Source organism: Denticeps clupeoides, chromosome 8 (genome assembly GCF_900700375.1).
Source record: "Denticeps clupeoides chromosome 8, fDenClu1.1, whole genome shotgun sequence".
Taxonomy (NCBI): Eukaryota; Metazoa; Chordata; class Actinopteri; order Clupeiformes; family Denticipitidae; genus Denticeps; species Denticeps clupeoides.
In genome coordinates, this window is record NC_041714.1 from 8,965,149 (window position 1) to 8,986,107 (window position 20,959).

Below are 20,959 nucleotides of genomic sequence, written 5' to 3' on the forward strand. Positions count from 1 at the left end.
TGGGCAGTGGGTGCCTAGCAGTTAAGGAAGCAGACCTGTAATCAGAAGGTTGCCAGTTCGAATACCAATCCGCCGAGGTGCCACTGAGGTTCCACTGAGCAAAGCACCGTCCCCACACACTGCTCCCCTGTTTACTGCACTTAAATGTATATGTAGATGACAACAATATTACTGTTGATATATACCGTATATACTGAATACAGTATATGTATTATGTATCATCTACCTGGCCATGTACCAAAATGGACAATGTTGATGTTATTAAAAGCATATGATTCATTTAAAAATGTTTAAAATTACAGCTAAAAATAAAAATCCAGAGAAACTTTAGTCCTTTCTTATAATACATAATCTTTATTCATGTTTTTTTTCCTGTTGTTCTATTCCCAACTCTGGAGACTCTTTCTGAGAGGTCATCATAAACTCAGGCGCCAGTGCTGGCAAAGGCTTTGGATGCTGGCAATGGGATCTGATTTGAGTCAGGCAGGGAATTCATTCCAATCCCCATCCTTCCCCATCCTCCTCTATCAGATATCCAGCCCTGTTTAAAACTGAGAACAGGAACCAAATGAGCAAGGGAAAGTCAGATTTCAGCAGACTGGCCGTTTATGAATGAAGCTGAAATAAACAAAAGAAAAATAATGACTACATGAGCAGCTTCAGGTTTCATGTATACCGAGTCCACAGGAACAGTGAACCAAAGACAAGCAGTGTTCTGCTATGATTCTCCTCTCAAGGATCATAAAACAATGGAATTTCTGGATCGTTATCCTATGCCAGATCCATCATCCAGTTTGTCAGTGCCGTCCAGTGCTGTTACTCTACACTTCCCACAGTACTTCTGACCCGAGTTTAGCTCACTTAGGACACCATAAGTCTGATTTTTATACATTTATTTTTTATTTTTTAGTAAACCACAGTAGGAACACATCATTTTTTTCTTTCACTGCATCTTACTCATTACTGCATGCATTATTGCTCATGAAGATGGATCAGAAAGAAAGCAGAGAAGAATTGGTTTGACAGGATGCTTTGTCTTTGTTGCTTTTCTGACGTTAAATCATATCATCTGCAATTCACTGCATGATGACATGGCCTGTAGCTCAAAAGAAATAATTGTCTCCTTTGTTTCAAACTGTGCAAGCAGTTCCGAACTGTCAAAATTCTAGTGAAATGACATAACTACTCACCATTATGAACAGCATTTAAACACAATGACAAAACCATGACATAGACTAAACTGTTCTGTAGTTCCTGATGTTTTTAGGGGTTCTGGAGTTTATTTTAGATAAACTCACAAGTGGCGCTAGACTCAAAGTGAAAAACATGGATCATTGTGAATGAATCAAAGCACCAAAACTAATACAAATAATACAAATGAAGAGTGTACTATATTTATTGTAATTATTACTTATGTTAAAACAATAATGGATATATGAACACATTTAAATTTACCTAGCACAACTAGTTTTGTAAGTTCAGAGGGACTTACAAAGTGATTTTGTGTTTCCATCAATGAAGCAATCAGTTCTGGTTCACAAGAACCCCAAATATGAATACAAATAATTTTATTCACTAGATTGTAGTCTTCTTTACATAAGTCAGCCTATAAGAAAGTTACAAGTTAGTCTTAGTATCCTCTAAAGAGGAGGGTCTTAACTCTTCATCCTAACACTACACCCTACAGTGTTTTATCCTGTTATGTATTAGTGCATGTATTTTTCTGGAGTAGTCAGTGGGTGACTACTAACAGTAACTTGAGCTGCTGCTGCCTGAATAGCGATGCTTCAAAACAGCTGGGTCAGATAATCAAAAAGGATTTTGGTCTTACATTCAGGGTCTACACCAAAAAAACTGAATACCAGTAGATGGCGCTAAATATGACATTTTGTTTTAAAAAAACATATTGTGTATTTTTCACAATTATGAACTAGTTTACAACACGAGTACTTTCCTTATTGTTATTGTGACATCTTTTCAAATAACATAAATTCCAAAGTAGCGTTTACAGACAATGCGTGTCGGGTACTTCTGCTGCCTTTCCATTTTTTCGAAAATTCCTCCTTTTCGCCTGTCTGACTAGTTAAGGCATAAACGTCACTGGCCGGCGTGCCTTATGATATGTGTAGCTGGAACTGCTGCATGTAGCTATGTAACCTTGCACCTCTCCTGTTAAACAAGCAGGCCTGTCTCCTCTGTTTGTGTTTAAACATTTGGCTTTCCACAGGATTACTCCTCTGGGCGCCAAGTCCCTTGCTCTGAGACAACAAGGCGGCATCAGGAATTCAAACATGTGCCCTGACAGATTATTTTAGAGTTATGGTGGGGAAACGTTATTTGTTTTCTTTCTTTGTCCCAGTATGAAAGCCATGTGCTGATGTAGAGGCAGTGTCAGGTAAAGAGCACCTATGCCGAGAGCTTCATTAAATAGTAAATTAAATAGCCAACTGCTGATTGTCTGTATTATGCAAAATATGGAGGCTGTTTTCTCCTGTTCTCAACTCTCTCTTTTCTAGAAACTAGAACATTTGTAATTTCTGAAATGTTGGTTTGGACTTGCCAGGCCAAAATGAATTTTAATTGTCCTGGTGCATTAAGTGGTAAAAACAGTATCACACAGATCAAGCTGTCCATAGAGTGAAAGACATCCCTGACAAATAATTGTTTGCTGTAGGACAAACAGCTTATTGCGGCTGCTTCATTCGGTATGGACTGCTTTGGCTCCTTATCACAAAAACAGCTCCCCAAAAATCTAGAAGGCTTATTTTCTTTAATGACCTTCAATTTACAGTGGAATTCTGTCTTCTGTCTGAAGTCCCACATCCACCGAGACCAAATGAAGATGCCATAATTAGCTCTGTGCCACAAGCCAGATTTCCATCCAGTGGTGCTTGTTTTTTTTCCTCTAGGTTTTGTTGAAACTCCTTTCTTTGTTGCCACATTTGCTGTTGTTTGATTTAAATGTCCTTATACATGACAATTGTTCTTTCCCAATAGCAATTTTGAACATGGACAACACTGTGGTGGACCTGGAGACTCTGCAAGCTCTCTATGAAAATGTAAGCAAATGTAATATGATTTTTTTTTATTCCATAGTGTGTTTTGACCCTTTGTTGGCGTGACATCTTGTGCATCATCTCCTAACGCCTCACGCATGACACACTAGTGTGAACTGCATGCTCACCAACTCTGTTTCTGTATCCAAGACATGACATGGTCAGCATGAAAAGAAAGGAGCGGAGGAGAGAGAGTGAAAGAGGACATGTGCATTAAACACCAAAACAAACACACAAACCACAAACCCACAGACTGGGCTCCACCATTTGTCCTGCCACTGCCCAAACCTCGTTGAATGGGCTACTGCAGCAGAAAGAATATGCTGCATTTAACAATGAGCACCACCTCCAGAAATATTTGGTACAAATAAAAAACAGTAGCAGGCATATTTAACAAAATTACAGTAGAATTCCTTATAGGAATCAATTGTCAATACTGCAGTCAGTACTGGACTTCGTTGAGAATAATAACACTGCATTTAAACACACGGCAGCTGTGAATATTAGCAATTTAGAGGGAGTCCGAGTTCCAGAGTTTAAGATCCAAGGCTGTAAACATTATGGTGCAACTGAACACCATAAAATCTGCACAGTGGTCCGATATCTATTTCAAGAGTCATTCTGTTATTTAGACTTACAGGTTCAGGGCCACTTCATAGACACAGGTTAAACATAATAAATCCGAGTCTATACAGCCCTCCTAAAATAATAATCTGACCAAGATTCATCAACTGGAACCTTCCATTTTATGGCTACTAGCAAAACTGGCCTGTAATAATCTTCTGTAAGTAGAATAAGTAGAATAAAGGTACATTCACAGACCAAATCCAACCTTTTTGCATCATCGTGTTGCTAGAACAACATTATGCAAATTCTTCCCAGTCCACCATTCATCTTAGAATAACATTCAACTGTCTGCGTTCAGTAACTTCACCACAACCCAAGGAGCAAACTTTTTTCTTGTGGTCCCTTCTGAAAAGTTACTGTTACCAATTTGTGTGTTACTGCCCCTCTCCACAAAATATGTTCCGATGGCAAACTATGATTATGGTCGTGCCTTGGTGTTACTCATAAATCTTGCTGTCAGTGTGAGAGATATGTTACATGCCCGTAACGATGAGATAAAGACACAGTGCTGCAGCCATGCATCTTCATTAGGCCAAATGACGCCAAATGGTTTCAAGTAGAAGAAAAAAACTTGTCCTCTCTACATTATATCAGCATGACACAGTGCATCGACAGGGCATGTTTTTCAAATTTTACCCATGCTATGCTTTTCTGAAATGCTTTGGATCATTAGCATTCATGTTATTGATCATAAGAAAATGTAATAGCTGGAGACATACTGTGGACATTTGTATGAGCTCGAGTTTTCCTAGTTACCCACTGTCTCTGTCTTGCCTTCTCAATCTCTCTCTCTCCATTTGGTCTTTTGCCCTATCTCTCCTCCTCCACCTCCTCCTATCCTTCCAGTCATAGCTCAAGGGAATGTTGTTAAGTTGAAACGTTTGGTTGTTTCTCTTTTGTGTGAGAGACTCCACTCTGTCTCCGGCTCTCTTGCCCATAACCACAGTACACATAATGGTGTGCCCTCTCCTCTTCCCCGCCAGTCCCCCCATACAATCCCACCACCCCAAACCACAGTACACAGGGAGGTGTGCCTCTACACCGCCCTTCTCTTTTTTTCTCCCCCTTTCTCTTCCTCTTTGTGGTTTAAGGTCCGACTTTGTTCCCCTACAGCACACTGGCGCTTAAGGACTTAATTAATCTGAAGTGTACTTTCCCCCAAAAGTGCACCGCATAATGATATTTTTAAGGAATGCATGGAGGTTAAAAGCTGTGTCATTCTCAATATCTTTCATTCTCCTTATATTTCCAGCACCTCACTATTTTCTTTACAGTCCACAAAGTATTACGTAAATACAGAAACTTTTTTTGGAAATATTCTCTGTTACGTACACCAGCTTTTCTTTTTTGAAGAAGCCCATGTGAGGCTTCAAAATAATCACTTTTCCAATTATAATACACCAAAATGTGGCACTGATGTGTGGCACCATTGTTGTTTTTGGTGGTGGCTTATTGATGAAACGTTAACATTTAGTGAGATGACTGAACCAGAAAATGCAGTCGGAAGCGGTCCATTGCATGTCCAGTGTTGGCTGGTGTTTGCCGTACTGAATGTGTAAAATGCCTTATGCTGTATCAAACAGCTATTGATTGAAACTGAAACAACTATTGATTTTGACAGCATTTAAAACAGCATTTTTGACAGCAATTGTAACACACACGAATACAGAGAGAAGCACCAAAAGAAAGCTGTCTGCTTTTCATTAGAATTATTTACACTTAAAATGAAAGACAGAATATCCCCCCAGTCAGCAGATGGCGAATCGACTAAAATGCCCTCCCCTTCCTTGACAGCAGAAAGTTTATAATTTTTCCCCACAATGTTCCAATTCTGTGATTGCTGCTCTGTTATTTAACATGAAACGTTGCTTGTTTATGAATTCCAACATTTCCAATTTTACATTTTAAGTAAAAAAGGGCCGATTTGACACCCAATTTTTCTTCTCTTGACCCGTGTTTACCCATATTTCACAAACACACTGCTTAACAAACAACTGATGTCTGACTTTGGGCTAATGATTCACACTCAGATGGTCATGGTGGAGCAGGAAAATGCATGAAAACCAACAATGGCACATAGACACACCCACAGCATTCACTCACACACCTATAACACCTATGGACAATTCAGAGTTGCCAATTCACTTAGTGTACATGCCTTTAAGGAGTGGGGGGAAACCGGAGAGCCCAGTGGAAACCCATACTAACATGGGGAGAGCACGCAAATTCCACACACACAAGGTCCAAGCCAAATTTCTCTACGAACAATATGCTATAAGATGAATCGATTTAAAACATATTTCACAAAGGTTTTTTTTTCTAACTTAAACGAATGTATCTATATTTGTGCCTAAAATATTTGCACAGTACTGTACATGTATGTGGTCAGTAAACATAACCAAAACTGTATACATACTGATTCCCATAATCTAACCAGTGCAGTCAACAAGAGAACTGTGGTGGCTTCTCTAGACTTGTTCATGGTGACCTGATATAGAATGTAACCATGCTTTCCTCCTCCATTCATCCTTGTTGTATAGAGAGTGCAGCAGGAGGAGATGGAGAAGATAGAGAAGCATGTGAAGGGATCCAAAGATAAGGAAGACGCAAAGCCACTGGACAAACCTGAGCAGTGAGGCCCTTTATGTCTGAGTGCTATCCCCTCGTGTCTCCTGCACAGTACCAAAGCTTTTGTTTTCACTGGACGGGTTAGACAGGAAATGTAATAGAATAGGAATACTGCAGACGTAAGGACTGGTTTAGATCTGTATCTGATTTATCAAATCATTTGAATGCTTTTATTGCAACATGTTCTAGACGATTTGGAATTTGATCAACATTAAAATATGCTGCACACATGGTCTTGTTTTAGGGATTTTTCATTTTGTGCAATATTTAGACATTAGTAATTGATATTTTGGAGATCATTGTAACAAATATTTGGCTTTATCAAATTATTTTAAAAACATCTAAATTTGTACTTTTACATCTTTATCAATAGACACCCCCACCTCTCTCTCTCTGCTTCTTGTCAGGTTTTTGTTCCAGCTCTCACAAATCCCTCAGTTCTCAGGGAGGGTGTTCTGCATCATTTTCCAGTGCACGTTTGCAGAGTGCATCACTTCAGTGCTCAGAAAGGTGGAGATCCTACAGAGGGTCTGTAAGGTGAGAGAGAAACAGGTCAAGTATTTAAATACAGGGAATGGAATAAATAAATTATTGTTTCCTTATTTGGTCCTCAGTTTATTGGGCTGAATTTTATGTTTCAAATGATATATGGGCTTTAAAAACAGTTTGCAACACTGTGAGGATCATATGAGGCTGGCTCATTTGGCACTCAATCAAAAAGCCAGTGTACAAGTTTTTATTACATTGAAAACAAATTGAAACATTTATGTAACATTTCAAAGTTCATTGCAACATTATACAAAATAGTTATGCAATTTTCAACCACTTTTCACTTATTGTGTTTTATTACATTAGATTGTTGCATCTACAAAGAAATAGTAGAATAAATTGCAAGTAGAATAAGAATGTTTACATATATTATACCATTAAACATGAAATATGTATAGAATAAAGAGTTAAAAGAGGTAGATGTGGAATTAAAGAGAAGGTTACTATAGTAGATATATAAGCAAATATGTGCAAATAACAATGGTTACAGGCAGTTGGTGGGAAAGAGGAGGGATGATCAGTATGATTATGGGGTTGTGGAAAAAAAAATGTGCCTTGCTGAGGCTTATTGACTAATTTTGGGCTGTTAATGGACCAAAAGAGATCCTCAGAGGAAGGAATTTGAAGTTGGACAAACACTCTCAGCCGCAGTACTGTTATTGTACTTGAGGTCAGGGGGGCATTAGTCTTTAATTCAATGTTTTTGTTTTTTTATTTTAGTCATTAGTCATTTTTATTTCCTTCTCTTCAATATCAGACTTTACAGACAGATGAGGGGGTGATGCAGGTCCTGGGTCTCGTTCTGGCCCTTGGGAATATCATGAACGGCGGGAACCGGAGCCGAGGACAGGCAGACGGTTTTACCCTAGACATCCTACCCAAACTGAAAGATGTTAAGAGCAGTGTGAGTGTATAAAATGGTTCAAATACATTGTATTTTTTATAGTTACTTAACTCTCAGCTTTCCATATAAAGCTGATAAACTCTTTTGTGACTAATTTCAGAATAATTGATCCACCATTACTTTCTCCCTCTCTTTTGTGTATTAGGATAACTCACAAAGCCTTTTGTCTTACGTTGTTGCATACTATCTCAAGAACTTTGATGAGGTAAAGTATGTTTAAATGTCCTGTTTGTTTGATTTGCTCATTTTTTGGCCTGTGCTGCAATTCCTTAGATTTCTTTCCAAGTTTTTCATCATCATTCCTGCCTTAGAGCAGAGCATGTTAACATGTTTTACATTACATTTGTTTCCTTCCATTTGTTTACTACAACCCCCCTTTGCACTAGACCTGCACTTCATTTCAGGCATGCTTGGCTGAAGATCCAAAAAGGATCTATTGTAAATACGTGGTTAAGCCAGATTAGGTGAAGTCAGCTGAAACGTCATTGCCAAAGTCAACTGTTCGTCTTGCTTTAGTGTTTTTTAGTGCACTCCTCATGCAAGACTAATTTTCCACTGATTATCCCTACTGTACCTTTATACAATATTTGCCACAATGTAAATCCTGTTTTATTTCAAAATGTCAGCAGGTCATTTTATGTGCATGTGTTTGACAGGATGGCAGCAGAGAGACATCTGTCTACCCTCTTCCCGAGCCACAAGACCTTTTCCAGGCCTCTCAGATGAAGTTTGACGATTTTCAGAAGGACTTAAGAAAGTTAAGAAAAGACTTGAAAGGTGAGACATCTGTAGATCTAACAGTTCATAATATCATGATTGCATGTCCTCATGTCCATTTATATGCTAAATTAAAAATTTGGCAATGGCTGGCCTAGCGGGTAAGGAAACGGCCCAGCAATCAGAAGGTTGCTGGTTCAAATCCTGAACCACCAAGAAGCTACTGAGCACCCACCGTCCCCACACACTACTCCCTGGGCGCCTTTCATGGCTGCCCACTACTCACCAAGGGTGATTGTTAAAAGCAGAGGACACATTTCGTTGTGTGCAATGTGTGCTGTGCTGCAGTGTTTCACAATGACAATCACTTCACTTTGATTAATTCAGTCATTATATGTAAACCACCTTTCTGTCAAAGTGGTGGTCAGTATAGCAAATAGATTACCCTGAATATAAGACACCCACTTTTTTTATATTATATTTGGCACCATTACTGAGTCTAGACCTTCAATGTAAGACAGCACAACTTTTTCAACATTACTGTCATAGAAAGATTTTGCTGTGCTGACAGGTTTGTAAATTATTAATAGATCTATATAGATCTCTGTCTCTATCAATATTTTGATTGGTAATTGCCAACCAATCCGGTACATCAATAAAAAAAAAAAAAAGAAATATATCAATCTACACGGCCACCCATTGTGTGTCATTGCCACTATAGGCACACATTTTATCAGCCTGTGATGGTAAATCGCGTTCTGTCAGCCTATAAAATCTGTGGTTATTGCTGTTGAACTAGTATAATATCTTAATATTTTAAAATTTGTAACAATATATATCCTTCAGTGCTAGGCTACTGTCAAAAAATAATATCTACGCAATCCTAAACACAAACATTGTGTAACATGCTGTGGTTGCGGTGCAGGCCTTTTCCATACTGTCACCTCTGTGAAGTCTCTCTTTCGCTCAGACGGACAAACTTAATCCAGATGGGGGATCTGAGCTGACTCCAGCCATTCTGATTGTAGTGTTTTTGGTATGTCTTATATTGAGTGTCCACAGCAGAATGGCTTTTGATGAAATTCTAGTTTCCACGTGTGTGTGTGTGTGTATTCTAGAAGAATACTACTGACTACAAAACAAGTCAGAACAGGTCAAGCTCTGTCCTGAAAATTTTTTAAATTGGTATAAACCAATTTGTCTGTTTGTGTGATGCATACAGCACAAGTCACTTACTCACACATATAAGCACGTTCACCTGAATATTGAATCAGAGGACACACCCCTTTCATTCACCACACCTTTGCAAAAGACAATAAATGTATATAAAAAAAATGTTTACAATGTTTACAACATTAAAAGTCATTATTTATTATTTAGGAAAATCAAGAGAAATGTGAATTGATTGTTTGGGACAAATGCAAACCAAACAAATCACAGCGTTTATAATTTAAAAAGATTTATCTGATTGATTATCGATTATGACTCTTTTTTTTTTTTTTAGGTTAAATTGCTGCAACAAGGCCCTGAGATGGCTATGGTCTGAGTGAAAGCAGTGTTTATTTAAATTCTCAATGTAAATGAAAAGGAAAGTGGCTAGACATGGACAAAAAGACTATTAATTATAGACTCCACAACAGCAGGCACTACCACATTCTTTTGGGCCCGTCAGCAAACTTCAAACACAACAAATGTTTTCCAGACTTTATGACTTTTTCTATTGTGTTCAAGTTTGCTTGGATGCCCAAGGTCAAGTATGCGTGCAGTCTTGCAGCACCGGAATGAACAGCGGGTTACAGACATTGTTATAATGATTCACATAATCAACACATTTAATAGGCTGAGTTTTTCACATGCTGGAATTTTGTCAGTGACTTTTGTCAGTGAACTAGTCACGCATTCTAAAAGAGAACATCCATATTTTCTTTCCAGGAATAAAAATGTATTCCTATACAGAAGAAGAAAGCATGCTAAATGTTTCCCAGTGGCACAGCTCACTTAATTCTTTTCTGCTTTGCTTTCAATGGCATGCAATGGTCCACATAATAAACGTGTCGTCACTGGCATCCACAAACAGTCAGGAGCAGATGCTAGCATTCATGTAACAGAGGGGTGTTTTGGTAAGAAATACATTCTGTTGGCCAGAGGTCAAGAACTAGCCCTATCATGGCCAGATGGTAGCCTTATTAGTCTAATGTACAAGGGGGCTCTCTGGCATGCAAATCCCTTATCCATCATTGGCCGCTGATGAAGCATGACTCAGATGTGTCCCACAGACGTTTCAGAGGGCAAGTGCATCACTCATCAAGCCGGGAGAAGGAAACAGGTGAACAGGATGGGATGTATTTGTGCCACATCAAGCTCTGGCCCCTCTGTATGATTTAGGGCACTGCACTACTGTTTTTTTAACTGCTGTTTGAGGAAAATAATAGTTAACATTCAAGATTCAAGACTGGTTTATTGTCAGGACAACAGTATACACAGTATACCATGTATTGAAATAATAAAACACAGACGAATAACTCAGTGGTCCCCTGGTAGAATGATGGGAATGAGGATGGGAGGAGGGCTTTCTTGATGGTGGAGGTGGTGTTGAGGATCCAGGAGAGGTCGTCTGTCATGTGCACATCTAGGAATCTCCACAGCAGATCCATCGGTGTGCAGTGGGGTGTGGACAGTCTGATTCTTGACAAGCATCTCTTTGGTCTTGATGACATTGAATCAGGTTGTTGCTCCGGCACCAATCCACCAGATGTGGATCTGCCTCCTCTCTGTAGGCAGACTCATCATTGTTGGTGATGAGCCCCACTACTGTTGTGTCATCTGCGAACTTGATGATGTGGTTTGAACCGTACTGTGCAGCACAGTCGTGTGTAAACAGGGTGAACAGCAGTGGGCTGAGCAGCATCCCTGTGAGGAACCTGTCTGAGGACCTTGGAGGTGTGATTTCCTATATACACTGACTGAGGCCTGTCTGATAGGAAGTCCAAGATCCAGCTGCAGAGTGGAGAGCTTATTCCCAGCAGGTCCAACTTCATTAAAAGCTTCTGAGGGATGGCAGTATTGAATGCAGAGCTGAAGTCAATAAACAGCATTCTGGCATAAGGTGGGAGAGGTGGGAGAGGGTTGTGTGAAGGGCTGACAAGATGGCATCGTCTGTGGAGCGGTTTGGCCGGTAGGCGAACTGAAGCAGGTCCAGATTCTGTGGAAGCTGGGTGTTCATGTGCCTCAGAACCAGCCTCTCAAAGAACTTCATAATGATGGGATTGTATGCTATGGGCCGGTAGTCATTGAGGCAGGACACAGTTGATTTCTTTTGCACTGGAATGATCTTGGTTTTTTGGAGGCAGGTAGGTACCACAGCTGAACAGTGATGTGTTGAAGACATATTCAGACACATTCAGGCACATTTTTCCTGTGTGTCCCACAGATGCTTGATCTGACAGAGATCTTTGTAATTTGGAGGGCAAATCAACATCATGAACACTGTGTCATGTTCCTTTAACCATTTCTGAATATAATTTTTTTGCATATCAGGGCACACAATGAAGCCACTGTCAAAAGGGAATCCTAATATGAAATGGTGTATCTGGTCTTCAATAAGGTTTACAATCAGGGCTGCCTCAGCGTACCATTCAGCCTTACCATTCCAACTAATCTAGAATGCAGCTGTCCCCACTGACTTAGAGTTGCTGCCTGCATCATATTTAAAAGCACTTGTTTTGTATGCATACAAAAAAGGTATATCACCCTACTGCATCAGAGTTCTTATTATACATTTATCTAGATCCTTCTCTGCTTGGGCAGCCTAGATGTCACCAAAGCATCTTCCAACAAAATCCTACTTCTTACAGAAGTCCCGAGATTTTAGACTCATGGTAATTATTGGTATTCATGCTGATATGACCTAACACCTCCAAGATTGTGAGTTTGTGTGTGTGGTGTTTACATGTACTCCCTGTTTAGGAAGTAGCTCTGCTTTGGGTTCTACAATTTCCTCTCATCATCCAAAACCACTCTGCTTAAGAGTCAGTAGTTATGGATAGTGAGTGAGTGATGTCCTTACAATGATCAAAGCTTAAAAGTAAGCCCATCGGGTCAATGGGGACAAGGACACCAAATGCTGTAAATGGGAATCTAATGTAAATAGATGATGGCAAATAGATGGCAACAACAAATATGCAACTTACCAGAATATGGCTTCTTTATGGGGCAGTGGTGGATAGTGGGTAAGAAAGTGGACTCGTAACCAAAGGGTTCAAATACCAAACCGTCAAGGTGCCTTTGCTCAAGCAAAGTGCCGTCCCCAGACACTGCTCCCTAGGTACATTTTAATTGCTGCCTACTGCTCACCAAGGGTGATGGGATACATGGAGAGTACAATCGGCACAACTAAGAAACCCACCAGCAAAACACTAGCAGATGATCTAATGAAGGCTGTGACAAGCACTCTACTGACAACTGTTAGACAAGCATCAGCTAAAGTGATTTACAGAAATTCAAGGCTGCAAAGACAATCATACTTATCACAGCAAGCAAGTCAATCAAAGTTTTGTCTAGAAATCTTATGTCGTTAATTCAATTAAAATCCCCACCTTTGGTGAGGTTAAAAAACATGAAGAATGGGCAAAGATCCCAAGCTTGTCAGCTCATTCTAAAATAATTTATTGGAAGAAAAAAAATTTATCTGAATGGTCTGATCTCAATGATCTGAAGCTACTGCACATCCATACAGATGAAAAGAGTTGACATCATGTTTACAAGTTGTCTATTTATGTTCTCCAAATAACTAAACCATACTTCTTCAATTAATATTTATATTATGTATTTTAAAGTGAGGAGGTTGAGTGTTTTAACAGCAGGAATATTCCTGATGATTTAGGGTTCAGGTTACTTATGCTTCTGCATTTGAGAATATGTTGCATGCCTTATTCAGCATTTTTTTGTATCTTTATTTTTCTTTTCTCTGTCTTTTTCATTTCCTGTCCTTTTCAGCTTGCGAGACAGAAATGGCAAAAGTATGCAGCATGTCCTCTGAAGATCACCTCCAGCCTTTTAAGGACAAGATGGAAGAATTTTTGACTCAGGGTAAGTGATGTGACACAGGCAAATGCTGCACAAATTCACTCCCTTAACTCACAGCTATTAGCATGGCCACACGCATCACACTGTGATGTCTACGGCATGGTCAGTGTTGTGTGCTATCTCCACGGCCTCCACACTTTATCATCCTGTGGCAGGGAGCCTTGTCAGGGCCTCTTGAGTGGTAGTTCTCATTGAGGAGACTTCACTGGCCCTATAAGGGCCGCAGCTCCACAGTAATGTGGAGAGGAGCCATTGATCAGCGATTTGAGTTTTCTACAGTTGAGCCATGACAGAACAGCGGTAGGATAGGAGACTATCCTGTGGTTAATATCCGCTATGGGGTGATGTGGAAACCCTACTGTAGGAGTCTTTACCAACACAAGACCATGCATCAAACAAACCACTTTCAATGGATCCATATCATTGCTCTTTTCGCAAGGGTGAGAACAACTATCAAGCACAAAATGAAGTACAAGGCATTCTATCTAAAAAAAAATATCATGTGGTCTGCATCACACACAGCAGACATTTTTTTTCTTTTAATTTACCTTAGAAACTACCACTTATTGATCATTGCAGGCTAAAATGACTTATATCATCTTGTTGACATTATTGATACTGTTGCTCAGACATAAATATATGGGACACAATCTTTTCACAAACTGTTTGCTCATACAATGTACTGAGAAATAATCCAGAATGAAGATTAACATGAATAAGACCTTTTAATGGGACGTATTTTAACTGTTGGGGGCCTAGTGGGTAAGGAAGCAGTCCCATAATCAGGAGGTTGCCGGTTTGAATCCCGGTCTGCCAAGGAGCCACTGAGCAAAGCACCATCCCCACACACTGTTCCCTGGGCGCCTGTCATACTCAATAAGGGTGATGGTTAAAAGCAGAGCACACATTTCGTTGTGTCACCATGTGCTGTGCTGCAGTGTTTCACAATGACAATCACTTCACTTTCATTTTCTTCTTTTAAATCAAAAACGACTATGGGAAAAATCTCAGTAGTTATGTAATAACAGAATGAAAAATGTTTGCCAAGCCTAATGTCTCTGCGATCTCTTGGTTGATCTCTTGTCCTCTCTTAATGCGTTTACTCTGCAGTTGTCCAATGCGTTTCCTTTTCCCTCTACATCCACCCTGACGGTGCTGGGTTTCACTCAGGCCTCAGCACCCCCTTACTGCCTTTTCTTTCGCCTTCCCTGTCTTTCACCCCCACTTCTCTTTTAGGACAGGAAATCAAATAAACAGTTCTTCATGGGGTGTGTTTATTCCGAACACAGCTTAAAAATGATGATGATGAATTAGTAGTGGGAACGGCGGACTCATGATGAATCCGCTGTCCACTTCCTGCTCTGTTTGCTTTAGTCCTCTCTCCGGTGTGTTTATTTTCCCCTCGGCCACTCCAACCATTCAACAAGCCTGACATGAAAAGCCAGGTCCGGGCCCCCATGTCCGCGGCTGGCCTTCACTCTCCCCACCGTGCCCTCCAGCAAGCTGCTCTGTTGGGGCTTTTGTATTCAAATATCCCTCTGTAATGACTCACACATGGGCCAGAGCCGGGCCTGCTGTCCTTGAGGAAGCCGCGATGAAAGCAGCCCTCCGACAGAAACACTGGAATCCTCGGCTCTCGCTTTGATCCAAACACACACACAGGGTCTCCCTCCAGGGGCAGAATTTTTCATCCAGTCTCCCCACCCAAAAATGTGACGTGAGTCACTCAAAGGCTCCAGCCTGCTTTCACCATACCCCTTGTTGCAAACATCTGAGGAACTAGGGGGAATTGTTTTTTTTTTTTTTTTTTTTTTGCTATTTGTATGATTTTAAAGCTCAGGGCGTACGTGTTTCTGGCTCCACAATACCAACCACTCTTGTTTGTTTTCTCGGCCATAAAACTTACCACAGGACAGAGAGGAGGCAGACTCCTAGAAGCGGAACTGTTTGGTCTATGGTCTGCCCCTGCGCCACAAAATGTCCGGAATTCCTGCCGCTTCGCGATGGCATCTGACCACGTCAGGATCCAAGCGTAACATGTGGTGATCTGTTCTACACTGATAAAGAGATTGGCAGGTGTATTCGATTCCTTTTGACTACCGGTTTGGCAAAACATGGGAACATTGCCGTCCTTCTTTTCCCTGTTTCTTGGACTTGCTCTGAGCAACTGATAAAAAAATAATCAGGTTTTTTCAGACTAACAATAATTATCATGTTTGTCTTTACCTCCATGTCTAGTGAGAAACCTCTGAAGGGTCCAAAATCAGTCAACTAAATTTCAGAACTACAACATATTCTGGGTTGGGATCAAGATCCACTTTTGAAGGAGTATAGTATATCGATATGTATATTTAGTGATTCAGCAGTCTTATCAAATGATCAATAGGATATTTGTGGTGAGATATGATTTAATGTCGACACAGTAGATAAAAAGGTGGCCTGGTGGCCGTCATGGACTCAACGTCTGCTTTTGATTATGGAGAAGGATCAAAATATCCCTGTGGAGATGGATCTCAGCAAGCCCTTGAGACACTGAAGCGGATGATTTCAGGCAGTTAAACTCATAAAGATTTAATGAGAGCTGACATGCAGTAACAACTATTTAATACGTATGTATAATATTTATATCATTCTGAAATGTCTGTGGACGCAGGAAAAGCTGTAATGTGTCAGACAGATGGACCACTGTAAAGAGTTGATGTACAGTGAATTTGTGTGGAAGCATCGATGTAAATAACTGAAATAAATTACAGAAGTTCCATATGAAACGTTCTCAAATGTCAAATGCAACTCACACAAATATTTTTGATTTAATCTAGGCAAAGACCTAGAGTAATAACTAACACAAATATTATAAATAAGGCTGTCAATTGGCAATTTTTAAATATGAAATACCCTGGAGACTTTGAAAATGGTAATACATTTTAGTGAAAATTATGTCGTTTTATGTGCAAATTAGGTCATTTTTGGGTAAGGGCTTAAAATTTCCTCTGAAGGGCCGACGTGAATGATGAGTACATGGTACTGTGTTCATTTGAACACAAGCAAATGCAGCAGGCACATTACCGAGCTTTTGTTGAGCTGTGTGTCTCCATTTGAAAATCAAAGTGGGCACAAAAACGTCTTCACTGTCCATCTTAATCCATATGTAGTGATTGCCTTCAGCTAGGAGTTTCACATCTGGCTCATGAGTCAAACCCACAATGTAATTGAATCACAGCTGCCTTAATTGCATTAATTTCTTTTAATGTATTAATGTTGACAGCCCTCATTTTAACTCTAAACTACCTTAATGTAGTATGTCTACACTTAATCATAGCCCTGAATCTGAGACACGCAAAGAAAATACTTCACTTCACACACTTTTTGCTGAAATCTCATTTAACCAATCACATTTTGATACATTTTTCATCCCTTCCTTCATAAAACAGCAGAAGTTGTGTTTGCTGTCCCTGAGCAGATTAAAGTCAGAATTTAAGAAGATGCCAACCCCAGCCATGCTGTAACCAGTTCATATGCGCATGACTGTCTGTCAGAGTGAAGAACAGGGACATCCCGAATCGTGTAAACTTTCTGAACTGGAGTACGCCCTTTAATCCCTCTGACGGTCTATTGCAAAACCTCACCTGTAGGCATTCACCTCTCCACAAGTGCAGATTGAGTCCTCTATAACAACAAATACACGCTTATCCTCATCTAGAAATGTTTGCCTAGCAAATAATCCTGTTTTAATAATGTGTAAAAGCCTAGGTTTATGCATCACAGAAACTACAATATGACTGTGCTAAAAGACTAATCCTTGTACTGTATTTAGTAAATTGTGCCTGATTTGCCACAAGTGTTATGGATCATGCTTTCTATTATATTTTGTTTGCACAATGTAAATTGAATGGTGCCATGTTGGGGGGAAAAAAATGAAAACCCAATGCTTTTTTGATCTGTTTCAGCTAAAGAAGAATTGGAGACGCAGGACACAAAGCTTTCTGAGACACATAAAGCGTAAGTGCGGTCTTGCATCACATATATTTTTGCCCATACTGTATGTTTCTGACGTGGTGAATGGCATGCAGTGTTCACTCCAGCTTTTGTGCGTTCTGTAATAATGTTTGTCTGGCTTAGTCCAAATGTGGTCTCCGTTTGGACGGCTCTGAAGAGTTATGAGGGTCTTCAGAGTGTGCAACGAATGGGGATATAAAGAGCCTGTGTGTACATGTGAATGAGTGTTTATCCAGACAATAATGGCTCTAGAGGTCTGTAAACTATACTGGGGAAGCTCAGAAAAACCTCAATTCCAGACCGATAAAGAGACGCACTTCATCATTGCCTGTCTGTGTGGCAGGAGAGTCTGATTTTTTTCAAGGCGTATTTTACTGTTCTAACTTTTTTCAGGGTTTTGGTGTGCTGTGTTTTTTTCATATATTTATATATGTTATTTATATTTACATTTACGGCATTTCCCAGACACCCTTATCCAGAGCGACTTACAGTCAGTAGTTACAGGGACAGTCCCCCCTGGAGACACTCAGGGTTGCTCAGGGACCCACCTGGTAGTAGGTGGGTTTTGACCCACCTGGGTCTTCTGGTTCATAGGCAAATGTTTTACTATGTTGATAACGGCCATGGCAAAGCATTAGGTTTTGGGGTTGTTCATACATGCAGTCACCACATCTTAAACCCTAAAGAATGCCTAGAGGGCATTTTTGTACATTCACAGTAACCTCGTGTTCTTTTATCTGGAACTCCTAGGAGTTTCTTTAAATTTGGTGGCAAATGTTAACTTGTGGAATTTTATAGTCAAAGGTCAAATTCAATGACAGTTGTCTTCTGTGTGTGTGGGTGGGGGGGGGGGGGTGTGATCAAAAGAACTGATAGGTTCAGTTCTCAATGTTCTTAAGCCTTTTGCTCTTCTTTTCATCATTTGCAGTTTCCTGGAGCTCAGTGTGTTTTTCTCTGTCAAAGCCAAGGCTGGAGAAAAGGAGGTCTCTCCCAACACCTTCTTCTCAATTTGGCACGAGTTCTCGTCTGACTTTAAAGAAACGTGGAAGAAAGAGCACAAACATTTGTTGCAGGAGAGGTAAGAAATTTTAATTCCTGATATGCCTGAAAGAGGCAATAGATGACAATGAAGATGCTGTAATATTTGACATAACAAGTCATGATATTTCCCAGTCTGCAGTGGCAACAGGGTCATGGCTTATTTTTATTGATTCTCACAGAAGAGCTACTATAGCTCACGGTGCTCATGCTGACAATGCTTCCGCCAACAAGATCACCTAGGGCAAGCTCATAAACGTGAGAACTGGACCAATGAGCAAAAAAAAAGATGAATCATAATCATGTGTCATGTGGCTGGCCAGAAGAAAGCCATGTAGTGTGATGTGAGCAATGTTATGCTGGATGTTAATTTGACATGTACGACCTACATGCCAGATACCACAGCATTAATTCAGTGGTCTAGAAGAGTGCATCTATGGTTTTGGTGGCAATAGAGGAGACCTGTTCGGTCCAAATAGCTCACTTTGTCACAATCTTGTCCATTTGTTCATGAAATGTTTTAGAACTTTAGAAACATGAAGCTGACTAGCTATCTAATAACCTATCATGAATTCTACATGCATTCACATACATTTTGGTGCCAACATACACAAATTCTCTCTGTGAGTGCGTGTGACTGTGTGTGTGTGTGTGTGTGTGTGTGTGATCTATATATCCTGGCACCACATCAGTTAGGTACTGTGATACTATAAGGAGCTTTGGGTCAGATTTGTTACTATAAGCTGTGCTCATCCCCAGGCACCCGCACTGGGGCTTTTGTTGTGGCAACCAAGGGCACCATAGCAGCGTAGGTCCTGACAACAGAAATATGCCCCAGGCTGAAATAACATAACGGCCCAACCTATGTCATTCTGGCTTATCCTGACCAAGCTGAATAATACTGTGTTGTTGTGTGTGCAGATGATGAGTTGAGCAATATGGTTCATTGCTGTGACCATGAGATATGCAGCATACATTTGTTTTATTCTATTTATTTTTTGCAGAACGCACTACTCACATTTCAAAGACCCTACTTTGAGAAAATAATAAAGGTGCAATGCATAAGATTGTGCATCCACCTGAATTTAAACTTCAACTTAGAGGGGGCAGTATTTCATCCGAAAGATGTCCATAACTGTCCAAAGAAACTGATTTGGAGCCTTTAGGCACTTAAAAAATTTACAGACACAAACAGGAGCACTTTTTGTTTCATGGACAGGAGGAACTAACTATTCACCCAGTCCCTTTTGCTAGTGTGTAATTGTTTTCTGAACACCATAAGAGAAACCTAAGCAGTTTTTTATTGATTTAGTTAATTGAAAGTGATTTAATTAATCACTTCATCAATGCTATTTGTTCAATAAGATAATAATAAGTTTAATAAGGGGGTGGTGGTAGTAGCCTAGTGGCAACTACCACTTGTCTATGAACCAGTAGACCCAGGTTCAAATCCCACTTACTACCATTGTGTCCCTGAGCAAGACCCTTAACCCTGAGTTGCTCCAGGGGGGACTGTCCCTGTAACTACTATTGTAGTCACTCTGGATAAGGGTGTCTGATAAATGCTGCAAATGTAAAGGTAAGATAGACAATAAGCCATACAAATCATGTCTTTCCTTCTTCTGGCAGTTCTGTAATGTCTGGGTTTTTATAAACTACTGGAGCCCCCCTTTAAATAATACTTATATGATGTCATACATAGTTACACACATGCCACACATACCACTTTATTATTACTAGTTAGTGTGTGTTAATGTGTTGTTTTGCCCTTTGAAGTGATGGGAATTGTACCGATGACAGACTGGACCAGGGCTGACAGTTACACACTTTGGTCTATCCAGTGCTGTTTTATTGTGTTGATTCAACTCTTGCCTGAATCAACACAGCAGGCTGAAGTTTTTTGTAACATCTACAAACATCACACAAGTCTGAAAAAATATCCCATCTCTGCGGCCTCTAATAGGTCCCCAAGGAGACGGAGAACATTCAGTATTACAAAGACATTTGGAACAATTACAATTATCTGGTGCTGGTACAGAGACAAACGCACTTGAATTGGCTTCATGATTCAGTATGAAAATACATTTACACATTTACATTTATGGCATTTGGCAGATGCCCTTATCCAGAGCGACTTACAACGTGCTTTCAAGTTACCATCGATGAAGAGATCAATTCCGGTTCACTAGGACCCCAACTATGAATACATCTATTTAATTCACTCTGTTGTAGATTCTGTACAAAGTTCGACAACAAGAAAATTACAATTTAATCTAAATATTCTTTAAAGAGGAAGGTCTTGAGCTGTCGTTTGAAGGTGCTCAGTGACTGAGCTGTTCTGACCTCGAGGGGAAGTTCA

At 40.0% G+C, this 20,959-nt stretch overlaps 1 protein-coding gene across 1 annotated transcript in view; it reads left to right on the forward strand.

The window, feature by feature from the left end:
- The window catches only part of fmn2a (formin 2a), a 40,544-nt gene that overhangs the window by 17,806 nt on the left and 1,779 nt on the right, over positions 1–20,959 (forward strand). Inside the window, exons 8-16 of the mRNA XM_028988196.1 lie at positions 2,998–3,059; positions 6,224–6,315; positions 6,719–6,848; positions 7,618–7,764; positions 7,910–7,969; positions 8,421–8,541; positions 13,477–13,569; positions 17,514–17,565; positions 18,491–18,640. Coding sequence (XP_028844029.1) covers positions 2,998–3,059; positions 6,224–6,315; positions 6,719–6,848; positions 7,618–7,764; positions 7,910–7,969; positions 8,421–8,541; positions 13,477–13,569; positions 17,514–17,565; positions 18,491–18,640 — 907 coding nt within the window. The remainder of the gene's footprint in view (positions 1–2,997; positions 3,060–6,223; positions 6,316–6,718; positions 6,849–7,617; positions 7,765–7,909; positions 7,970–8,420; positions 8,542–13,476; positions 13,570–17,513; positions 17,566–18,490; positions 18,641–20,959) is intronic.